This window comes from Nilaparvata lugens, chromosome 9 (genome assembly GCF_014356525.2).
Source record: "Nilaparvata lugens isolate BPH chromosome 9, ASM1435652v1, whole genome shotgun sequence".
Classification (NCBI taxonomy): domain Eukaryota; kingdom Metazoa; phylum Arthropoda; class Insecta; order Hemiptera; family Delphacidae; genus Nilaparvata; species Nilaparvata lugens.
The window spans coordinates 6,634,596-6,645,931 of record NC_052512.1 but is presented as its reverse complement, the minus strand read 5'-3'; the positions used below and the strand labels follow the sequence as shown (position 1 = coordinate 6,645,931).

The following is an 11,336-nucleotide window of genomic DNA, read 5'->3' as shown; positions in this document are numbered from 1 at the left end:
ATTATTATTTATTTTTTGTCCGTATTCACTCCTGTAGATGTTGTGAGAAGTTGTCCATGCTCCTCTGAAGCATGCACGTGGTACCGCTCGAAGTTCGTGGTTATGTTTCACTCAGGGCTTCAGGGTTCGTGGTTTGTTCAGTATACACGTGCTTTTAGGTAGCCCTAAGAATAGTCACAAGATGACAGGTCCGGTGACCGAGGAGGCCACTCCACATATCCACGCCAACAAGAGAGCGTCCGTGGAAGGCATACCTTAGAAATTCCATAGCTGCTCTCGATATGGCATGTCACCCCATCTTGTTGAAAACATACATTATTTACGTTGATAAGTCGTCTTCTCAATTTGGCAGAAGAAATTCACGCAGAATCGTTAGATAACGATCCGAGTTGACAGTGACGGTTCGACCGTTTTCTCGAAAAAATAAGTGTCAATAATAAGTTTTATGGGACTACCTGAATGCTCGTGTATACATGAACAAACCACGAATCCTTGAAGCCCTGAGTGAAACAATAACACTGGAAATTCGAGCGGTACCATGTGCAATGCTTCAGAGGAGTATGGAAAACTTCTCACAACATCTACAGGAGTGTGTGGACAAAAACGGACAGCATGTAACAAATGTTAGTTTTCGTAAATAATCAATGTTTTATTTTTTCCTCTTTTTATTTATTTATTCATTTATTGTATAAAATACTATAATCATAATATAATTATGACATTGGAGGAGAACTAGGTTGAGCCTGTATTATTTCTCCCCAAAAATGTTGATAAAATGTTAATGTTATGATTGTATTAACACACTGCTTCGTCAATTGATTTCGGTCTAGGAATAATGATTTGAAAATTTTTAATTTTGAAGTTTGACATACCTAATAATTTCAATGAATCACAGAATTATCATAAAAAATTAAGAACTTGAAAATATTGCACTTATTTGAATACAAAATTACAAACCTACTCACTAATAATAAGTTACAGCTGATTAATTTTTATAATGGCAACATCCAAGGTACACACTGAGAAATAAATTTTGAGTCTCAAATAAAAATAAGTGTGTAACTGTTATTTTAAATCATCCATACCTCCTTGCCCAACCCTGTATTATATAGTACGAGAGTCCGCATTTGAATTTTGCTATGTAAAGCTGCGTTTACACTAGAGTTATTAACAAAATGTTAATAGCTTAATCCTTATAGACTTTATTAGATTGAACATAACTTATCATGCACATGATGAACATATTTGTTTGTCAAGTTCCGTTCAATCTAATAGAATCTATAAGGATTAAGTTATTAACATTTTGTTGATAACTTCTGTGTAAACGCAGCTTAATGGTGTGCACACATTAGTTAGTCAATACAAGACTAGTCACGTTTAGTCACAATACTTCACATAGTTGCTTAAGGAGTCATGTCTAATTGCAATGACTAATCAGTGTGTGTTGCGTCATAAGCAGCAATGTGAAGTATTGTGACAAAACGGTACTAGTCTTATCTTTACTAACTGGTGTGTGCCTAGCCTAAGAGAGTCCACGCTAAATGGGTTAGTATTAAATTCGATCGTATGTAATGTGAGTTAATATTGTAGTATTGCTACTAGTCTACTACGCACCTTTGAATCTATGAGAAGAGGAACAGTTTGGACTTCTTCATGTAAGCCTCTTCGTCGGCATGCGCAAAGTATTCCTTCATGTTTCGCTTGTAGAGAGTGTCGGGGGGCAGAGTCTTGAACACCCGTTCTCCATAGTAGGTTCCAACAACCCAGCCGTCTACATTCTTCATCAGTTCCGTTTCTTCATCGAAGTTACGACGCAACTGTTTCAAGTATCTGCAAAATCAATCAATTCGATAAAAGTCGATCTAAGTGGATTTTATTAATAGCTAGCTGAGGCCTATTTCACAAAGGTACAAGTATTGTTACCAACCATGGTTACGAACAAGTACTTGTAGTTACAAGTTTACAAGTACTCACGTTTCACAAAAATGTATGATCTACAAGTTTACAATTTTACAAGTCTACAAGTACTTCAATAGTAAACATAACCTATTTTCATGATGATTTCCTTTTTTCATCCTTTATAAAGGTTACTTGTACTTTTCAATAATTATTACTTTGAAAATATTTGAAAGCAATATAATGTTTTTTGTAAAGTCTACTCCATTTATTGCTGAATTTGTAACCTACACAGTATATGTATTCTGTATATGTATAGTAAATGTACTATATATAATGTATACTATATATACTGTGTATATACACTATAGTACACATAACCTATGAGGTAACACATTAATAACTATTTTGGAAATTTATTAAATTCAATTTCCTGATGCATATCTTTCCAAAATAATGAATTATAGAGGAATATAGGGCATTTTTGATATTATAGATATTTAAAATTATTTTAATGATCACTTGTAAATCCTTTACATAGCTTTCCACTTCGGTAGAAATTCATTGTTACGAACAAGTAATTTCGACAAAAATTGTTGGCTACAATGAAAATCTTTGTGAAACACTTGTTCGTAACAAGCAAATCACTTGTAAACTTGTAGAAATTCATTGTAACTACAAGTTTACAATTCTGCTTTTGTGAAACGCTAGTAATCAGCTGTTCTCCAAAACCATGGTTGGCAACAAGACTTGTAACCTACTTGTACCTTTGTGAAACGGGCCCCAGGTAACCCATGCTCCGCTAGGGTCCAATGAAAACTGGAATCTTGAAGAGTTTAAAATAGCCCTATAACCATCCTTGGTAAATTAAGAATCTATATCCAAAATTTAAAATTAATCAGTCCAGCAGTTGAGACGTGATGATGCGTCATTCGTAATTTCCTATGCCATACGTGTATAGCACTACCTCCGTTAACAAAGCCGTAGCGTATTCGTGTGACGTCAGCACAGGTAGGGCTCCTACACCAATAAAAACACAAGCTGATATAGATCAGCTGAAATCAACGAATTTTATTGGTGTAGGATCCCTACCTGTGCTGACGTCACACGAATGCACTACGGCTTTGTTTACGGAGGTAGTGGTATAAGCCAGTTCTTTCCTTTATTATACAGAGTGTCCCACGAAAAGTGTAACAGCCGTAAACCATAGATTCAACATGAAATTTGCAACAAAAATTTTCTTACATCGACCTTAGTTTTCGAGATATATAGATTTTTCGATATTTTTTAAAAACGTCAATAACTAGAAAACTATAAGTCAAAATCCAATTCTAAGAATGTTGTTGGAAAGAGGAAGAAATTTACAATAAGATTAACACAATGTTTTCGTTTGTTTGACGTTTTTGAACTTTTTATAAGTGTTCAAACTGTTTGAAATTTACCTTTGAACTCGACAAATGAACTTTTTCACGTTTGAGCGCTCATAAGAAGTTCAAAAACGTTGAACACAAAGGATGAAATTAAATGAATCTTATTGGAAGCTTCTTCCTCATTCCAACCATATCCTTACAATTAGATTTTGACTGATAGCTTTTTAGTTATTAAAGTGTTTTCAAGATATCGAAAAATCTATATATCTTGAGAACTAAGGTCGATATAAGAAAATGTTACTATACAAATTCTATGTAGATTCTATGGTCTTCGGCTGTTACACCTTCCGTGGTAAACACTCTATTATAGATTACATTGATAGTATTATTGCTCTCAGACTTATATAGAAGCCAACATCAAACCCTTGAGGTTCATATGAGTGTTTAATAATTTATTGATATTTCAATAAATAAATAAATTTAAATTCCAATACATATGCAGATAAATTAATGTTACTCGTACACATTTAAATGATTAGGCAACTGTTAACTTCAACATTATTAAATTTCAGGCTTGCATGACATCTATATTCAAGTTATTGTAAAGGTGCGTACAGATTTACGCGCCGCGAACATGAGCAATTCACTTTTAATCAGCTGATGCCAAGCTTTTTATATCTGTATCTTACCGTTTCTGTAAAAATACAGATATAGTCAGCTGATTAAAAGTGAATTGCTCATGTTCGCGGCGCGTATATCTGTACGCACCATACAGTACTTTATTCTAAATAGAATTTGAGTTAGATCAATATTAAATTGTTCATACATTAATCAATATTTTGATGAATCAATAAATAAATAACGATGCAAATATTTCAGATATCTGCAAAATAGAATGAATACATAATACAGTGTGTACAAAAAAGAATGACCCGATTTTAAATAGACCTCTATAACACTGACAAATTGCATACTAAAATACTCGAGTTTACGAAAATGCACTCATAAATGTTCAATATTTGCTCCATTGTCTGCACGGACGACATCTAGTCTGTTCGGAAGTCGGTCTAGTCGGAAAGTTGGATAGGGCGTACAGGACCGCGAGACCAAGCTTTACACTCTTGGGCTGCTATGTCCCCTGACATAACAACATGCGATTTTTTCCTGTGGGGATATGTAAAACAACATGTTTACGTTCCTCCCTTACCTCGTGACATTGATGAACTGAAAACCCGAATATCAGCGGCTGTAGCCTCAGTGACAGAGGACACCTTACGCTCAGTTTGGAATGAATTAAGCTACAGACTAGATGTTGTCCGTGCAGCCAATGGAGGACATATTGAACACATTGTAGAACATAGGCTAATGACTTTGTAATTTGATGACGTGGTCTTTTGTACAATAATACATGGTGCGAATTTTAAAATTATCAGTACATTTAGCGCCAGTTAACAAGCTCCAGTTTAAAGCTAGTCCGAGTCTATCACGGGTTTTAAGACCGCAGTTCAAGATTGGAGTGAGCTGTGGTTTAAAAAAGCTGCATCGACTGAGAGAATTTTCCAGCAATTATTAGAGGGAGAGAGTTGAGTAAATGAGATCAGATATAGTGAGGTCCACGTTATAATGGCAGAGGAGAAAGATAGGAGAACAACTTTGCCGATCCTCACTGTCTTGTCAATGCCTTCTTGACGGTAGCTGATACAGGTTTATTAATAAAACAAAATAAATCTTATAGCACCCTTTATTCTTTAAAAAACATTAAAATAGTTGAACAACTAGTTTCGGTTTGCACCATCTTAAGGTTCTAGCTTTTATTTTAGAACCTGAAGATGGTGCAAACCGAAACTAGTTGTTCAACTATTTTAATGTTTTTTAAAGAATAAAGGGTGCTATAAGATTTATTTTGTTTTATTAATTTAAAAGCAGCCCATGTCTATAAGTGTTTTAGGTTTATTAATGTAATATTAGTTGTTTATTCTCGTTTAAAATAATCAATTACATTTTATTAAGCAAGAAAATATATTTTTCAATAATATCATAATTAAGATTAAATATTTTATCAATTAATTATCAATTCTACATTGTCAGGAGACAGTCTGGCAACAGAGCAAAGCGAGAAAGAGATAGCGCTATCTGCTTTGTTGAATGATAGACAAGGATAGCAATACTATTGCTAATCAAACACTGCCATTATAACGAGGACCTCACTATAGACTCAACACAACTGCCTCTGTTGTTTCTGTTACTTCCAGTTTTATTGAGCTCAGTGTTTACGTGACGCAATGTGCCAACTCTACATTCCTTGTCAATAAGCCCCTTTAAAGGACGTTTTGACATGCGTACCCCTCATGAGTTGTACATCGGTGATAAAAAAGGAGGAATTTCTAACCTACAATTTCAAACTCCCAATTTAGGTTTTTCCAACAGCATTATTTACAAAATGAAAATGAAGCAACTATACCTAAGCATTACAAACATTCAACTTATGCTAGAATATTCATTTTAAATTATTATTATCATTTGGTCGAGTTGGAAACATCACGTTTAGGAAAATGTATTCTATTCAAACTTATCCAGATGATTTCAAGGATGAAAGCATCATTTGAAAGTTACACTTTAAAAAATGAAGAATTTTTGTAGAATAATTGTGGTATTACGTTACGATAAAAACGTGATGGGGGGTGAAGTGGGTTGATTAAGAATACTATTGAAACATGGCTCCCCCTCCCACCGAACATAAAGCCACAGGCATTTTCGACGTTTCAAAAATCCTCTCAATTATGTTGAGCCAAATTCAAGAAAAATTTTTCATGAATAATCAACTTATTACTGAAAAAGATGATTTTTAATTTTTCCTATATACTTAAAATAGATCATGCTTATGCGCAATCACTTTTCCAATATGGAATTGAGATATGGGGGCTGCTTATGATATCCATATGAACAAATTATTCACTTTACAGAAACACCTTATCAGAGCTGCATTATACAGGCCAAGATTGTACCCTAGTAGACTTCTTTTTCAAGAATTCCAGGTGCTTACAGTGAGTCAAATATATGTTAAAAGAATCATATTATTCATTAATAAGAATAGTGATACATTCAACTTAAGGAATAATCCATATAATTTGCGTCCCTCCAATCCATTACAATTTGATATTGACTTTACCAGCTTAAGTGTATGTAGACGTCAGTTTGAATATCAGTGTTACTTGTTTATAAAGTCCCAACTGGTTTCATTATTAATAGAATTACAAAATCCATAATGGATCTTATACTGGATTGGATTAGGATAAATGTTTATTTTAAATTATCTATATCCATTATGTAGTGTTTCAATCTTATGTTATAAATTTAAAAAAATATTATTGTCATGGCTTCCTTGAATTGGTCTTTTTGAGTTTGTCACTTGCTTGTGATTTTGTTACTTTTGTCTTATCGTTTGTAAGTATTGAGATGTGACCTGGTTTCCATAATTTTATTTATTCAAGTGGTTTGAATAAGCTCTTTTTCTTTCTATTGACATGTTTGCTGTAACTAGTTGTTCGAACTCACTGCTGGCGCACAAGATTTCTTTGCCGGTAGTGCTATTTTGTAAGTTAGAATATTTATTTTATCAATCTGTATTATTTTATGGCAAATAAATGAATTTGGATTTGAAGATCAGTACTTACTCTCTGTCTCTTTCAGCAAATATCATAGGCAAAAGAGCCAACATGGAGCTTCGTTCTTCAACGAGTTTTTTATCATAATTGGTTATGTTGCGCTTCAACATGTACGTGCCATAGCAAACCCCGGTAAGGTATAAGGCTACCAGTGCTTTAGCTGAAATTCAATACAAATATTACGTATTTTACTAGAATATTTCGAAAACAACTGTCAATTTAGTGTCATCAAAAATGCATATTATTATATTCCTCTTAAGTAGATTGCAATAGTGTACATCTATGCTTCCAATAGCAGCAAGAGACCTGTCGACCAGGCGATTTCAGAGCGCGCTTGTTGGTAGAAAACTCATTGTATTTCATCAGTGAGCTCTTCATGTTGGATCTTAACGCCGGTTACACATTGGGCGGTTTCTGCCGCGGCGGTAATTTCGTCGAGCAGTAGTCTATAGGCTTAAATGGAAGCTTACAAACTGGGCGGCAGAAACGCCGCGCGGCCATATTGCCGTTAGCGGCAGCTGTGCAGCCGTCCACTGCCACTGCGGCTGGCGGTGTTTTTGCCGCTCTTGTCTACGCAGTGACGTACGTGACCAAATGGGCGTTTACACATTTGGCGGTTGTCTACCGTCGCCGCTGATCAGTCGTCTTTCTCAGTTGCTCCAAGTCAGAGGTCTTTGGAAATCAGCCTTTTAATTTGTGTCTTGTTGTAGAGTTTATGGGTTGTTTTTGTTTATAACATTTATTTATTGTTTCAAGTGTTTGTGGTTGACAAGTGTGAGAAAATGAGTGAGTTAATAGACAATGAGTAGTTGATATCATTTGTAGAACAGAGGCCAGTTTTGTGGGACAAAATCCTCGACATATTTAAGGATCGAGATGCAACAAGGAATGCGTGGAAGGAAGTGTGTATGTGTGTAAGTGTATATAACAACGTACAGAATGCTCTTATTTCTCTGCTGTCTTCATTTCCTTCGATGGTACAACAAAATTGCTTAAAGTTTTTGCCTTTCCATTTTGAGTTAAGCACTTAATAATATATACTTTTAATACTTTTACACAATTAACTGAACACTCATGAAACAGAGAATTCACAACACATTTGCAAAGAACTACAAGAATTATTTGGCTACGATCATACGTGGCGGTATTTTTGCCGCTGAATGTGTAAGCTTGACTTTTTTTCGAGGCGACGACGGCAGTTTCGCCGCCGCGAACTGCCCAGTGTGTAACCAGCGTAAGGTTTTTGTAACCACATTATGTACCTAAAATACGAAATACTAGCGAGTAGAAAAAGTAGTAATACCTACAGAGTGATTTTTAGTAGGCTACTGTTACCTTATTAAAGCGTATGGTAAATTGTTTTTAAGGAGGAATTCACACATATAGTGAGGTCTACGTTAAAATGGCAGTGTTTGATTAGCAATGGTATTGCTATCCTTGTCTATCATTCAACAAAGCGGATAGCGCTATCTCTTTCTCACTTTGCTCTGTTGCCTGATCGTCTTTTAACAATGTAGAATTGATAATTGATTAACAAAATATTTTATCTTAGCCTAATTATGAAAATTCATAAATGAAATTAATTATGAAATTATTGAAAAATATAATTTCTAGCTTGATATAATATAATTGATTACATTAAACGAGAATGAAACGTTCATATTGCATTAATAAACCTGTATCAGCTACCGTCTATAGAAGGCATTGACAAGACAGATCACGGCAACGATTTCACAGTGAGTAGTCCTCACTGAAAGAGTAAGAGGAGATAACAAGTTTTATATGTCTGTTTGTATTTTTATTTCAATAGGAGCTTGAATATCATGAAATTTGTGTTTTTTTCAATTTAAATGACAAAATCTATCTAGTACAAAAGCCATGATATTCGTAGCCCAATTTATAGATTAAAAAGTGCAATGAGATTGTCCAATTATGAGATTGGTAGCGACATTGATTTGAATTAAAGCCAGGAGGCATATGTAAGGCTGGTCAATAACGGTTTAATGAGCATGCACATACACTGAATAATCAGTTAGAAGATTTCAGCACAAAATAAACAACCAATAACAATAATCCACTAAAAAATTACAATTTATAAAGTTAGAAAATAAAACCTAAGATAGGGCAACGAAGAAAAAGTAAACAAAATAAACTGAAAAGTGCAAAAGCATAACCTCAAAAAATGTTCCTCTAAGCGTTTTGCTATAATTAAAAAACAATGTAGGCCTAAGTCGACTTGTATGTGCTAATGCTCGTTCAACCGTTAGTGGTCAGTCTTAGTTGGTTCGTTGGTTGCCTGGTCAGTGGCCTAGTAGGTAACTTGTAATTTTGATGTCTAGGAAGAATTTTTTGTGTATAATTATATAATTTTGTGTAAGGAAGAAACAGAACAAGACAGTAAAAAAAAATAGTAGGTGCCACCTAGTCTAGCCTAACTATAGTGAGGTCTACGTTATAATGACAGTATTTGATGAACTTTGGTTTTGCTATCCTTTTCTATCATTCGACAAAGCCGGTGGTACTATCCTTTTCTAGGTCCACAACGATGCCAATTATGTTTTTGACAGTGTAGAAGTATAATAATTGATGCAGAGAATTGGCATCGCTATTCTCCTATCTTTATATACTGCCATTATAATGTGGACCTTACTATAGATGGTAAATTGAATATAAGGAATTTTTTATTTTTGAAAATGTTATTTAAGCTATGTAGGCTACTTTTAAGTTAATGTAGTTTTACTAGGCATAAGTTAACCTAAATTTATTATGGTAAGAAATAAAAACTTAGTCAATTTTCTCGAACAATATTTTCAACAAGTATTAAAGAGAACTAACCCGCAATAGACCTACAGAGACCAACTATTTTTTTAATGAAATAAAATTAAAATAATAGACACTGACCTGGCAAGAATTTTTTCGCAGGTTTTCTTGCAAAATTTAGAGGCTGGTAGCCTTCTGGAGGAGGCAGCTCTTGCATTTTTGAAGCCATTACTTATCAACTCGAGTATAGTTGAATATAATAGATTGCTGTAGAAACTTTGTCCAGAAAGTTATTTGGACAAAATTCCTACCAAGTGATGGATAAGAAAAATAACCTTCAAATCTCAAATTGGATTTCTAAAGAAGTAATAACATATGATTTGTGTTCGTCCTTGAATCATACAACCGTTGCTTACGAAACTACAAGGCTAGAACCATCAGTGATCAGCTGTCAAAAGCGTACACTTCAATTCGTGTTTACATTGAAAACCCTATGTTGAATGGATTTTTTCGTGAATAAACGTTAATAATTCAACTGATATCACTTTTTTGAAATAATGACTTGTTATTTTATTTTTCCAATTCAAATTTTAACCTACATCATAAATTTCAAGGGTAGTAATCATTGAATTATATTAATATTTTTAGTTATTGGTTAACCATTTGTAGGTTCATGTTTCAAGATAGCTTATTCAAATTCAAACTTACTTCTTTTACAAAATTATTAAGTTAAGCCGAGTCATGGTTTATAAATAAGAATTATCATGTTATTGATCAACAATAAATTATAAAAACATTGTTGATAATCTAAATTAGTTTTCTTTCTAAACGAATTTAAGTACGATGTATTTACAGGTGCGCTCAACTCTATTCTGGAGTTTAAGACTAAATTCATTATTTTTTCAAAACTTTCAAGTAAAAAAGCTGTGATACAACAATCTGAATTTCAAAACAACAGAAATGGAGTTATTTGGTAGGTATTCTATTCCAATTTCCTTAAAAATAATAGAAAAATAGGAACCCTATTTAAAAATAAGTAATTTTAATTGATTAATTCTGAAATAACTTTTCAATATTATTTATACCGGTACGAGTAGGTCTAACTTATACGGGTAGGCTAACTTAAGCATGGATGAAGTCTAGGATGGTTAGTTATCAACCTTTAAAATGTTATTTCAGGTATTTTAATTGTGTTTCTCATGAGGTGATGTTTAAAATAATTATCTCATGTTTCAAAAATACATCAATTTAAATCAATTATACGACTTGTGTACTAAGTATTTTGATAGAATGAAGAAAAAAAATTGCGGCTGAGAATATGGTTTGTTCAGTTGTGTACAGTCACTGTCAAAAGTAAATATAAAAAATTGCATGGTTGCCTGTAAAGTCGGTATACGGGCGAAAGTTTTACGTGACAATGACTTTGAGTGGTAAAATAATTTTAATGTGAATATTCATTCGTATAGTAGGAAGAAGGATGAAATAATAACTCACAATGAGAGTGAGTGAGAGGCACGCATCCCTTCCACTCGGGCATGGTTAGCCCGCGCCCACCTAAGAGCGAGAGAGACAACCATTGACTTGACATTTTGAATTAGTGGCGCAGTCACAGGAATTGCTTGCGGCGCCTGCGCAGGTTGACTGC

At 33.9% G+C, this 11,336-nt stretch overlaps 1 protein-coding gene across 1 annotated transcript; it reads right to left on the bottom strand.

The window, feature by feature from the left end:
• Window positions 1–1,620: 1,620 nt before the first annotated feature.
• Window positions 1,621–10,093, bottom strand: LOC120353018 (NADH dehydrogenase [ubiquinone] 1 alpha subcomplex subunit 13-like). Its single transcript, XM_039435448.1, has 3 exons — window positions 9,833–10,093; window positions 6,941–7,091; window positions 1,621–1,830 (listed from the first exon to the last, which is right to left on the bottom strand). Exons 1-3 carry the CDS (start codon window positions 9,918–9,920, stop codon window positions 1,623–1,625), a joined length of 447 nt encoding a protein of 148 aa, XP_039291382.1. The 5' UTR covers window positions 9,921–10,093; the 3' UTR covers window positions 1,621–1,622.
• Between the last annotated feature and the right edge of the window lie 1,243 nt (window positions 10,094–11,336).

Coding starts and splice junctions, on each gene's coding strand:
- LOC120353018 (XM_039435448.1), bottom strand. CDS start 9,920: ATGGCTTCAAAAATGCAAGAGCTGCCTCCTCCAGAAGGCTACCAGCCT. Junction 7,092..9,832: donor TGCGAAAAAATTCTTGCCAG/GTCAGTGTCTAT, acceptor ATTGAATTTCAG/CTAAAGCACTGGTAGCCTTA. Junction 1,831..6,940: donor TTTGCTGAAAGAGACAGAGA/GTAAGTACTGAT, acceptor TTGATTTTGCAG/ATACTTGAAACAGTTGCGTC.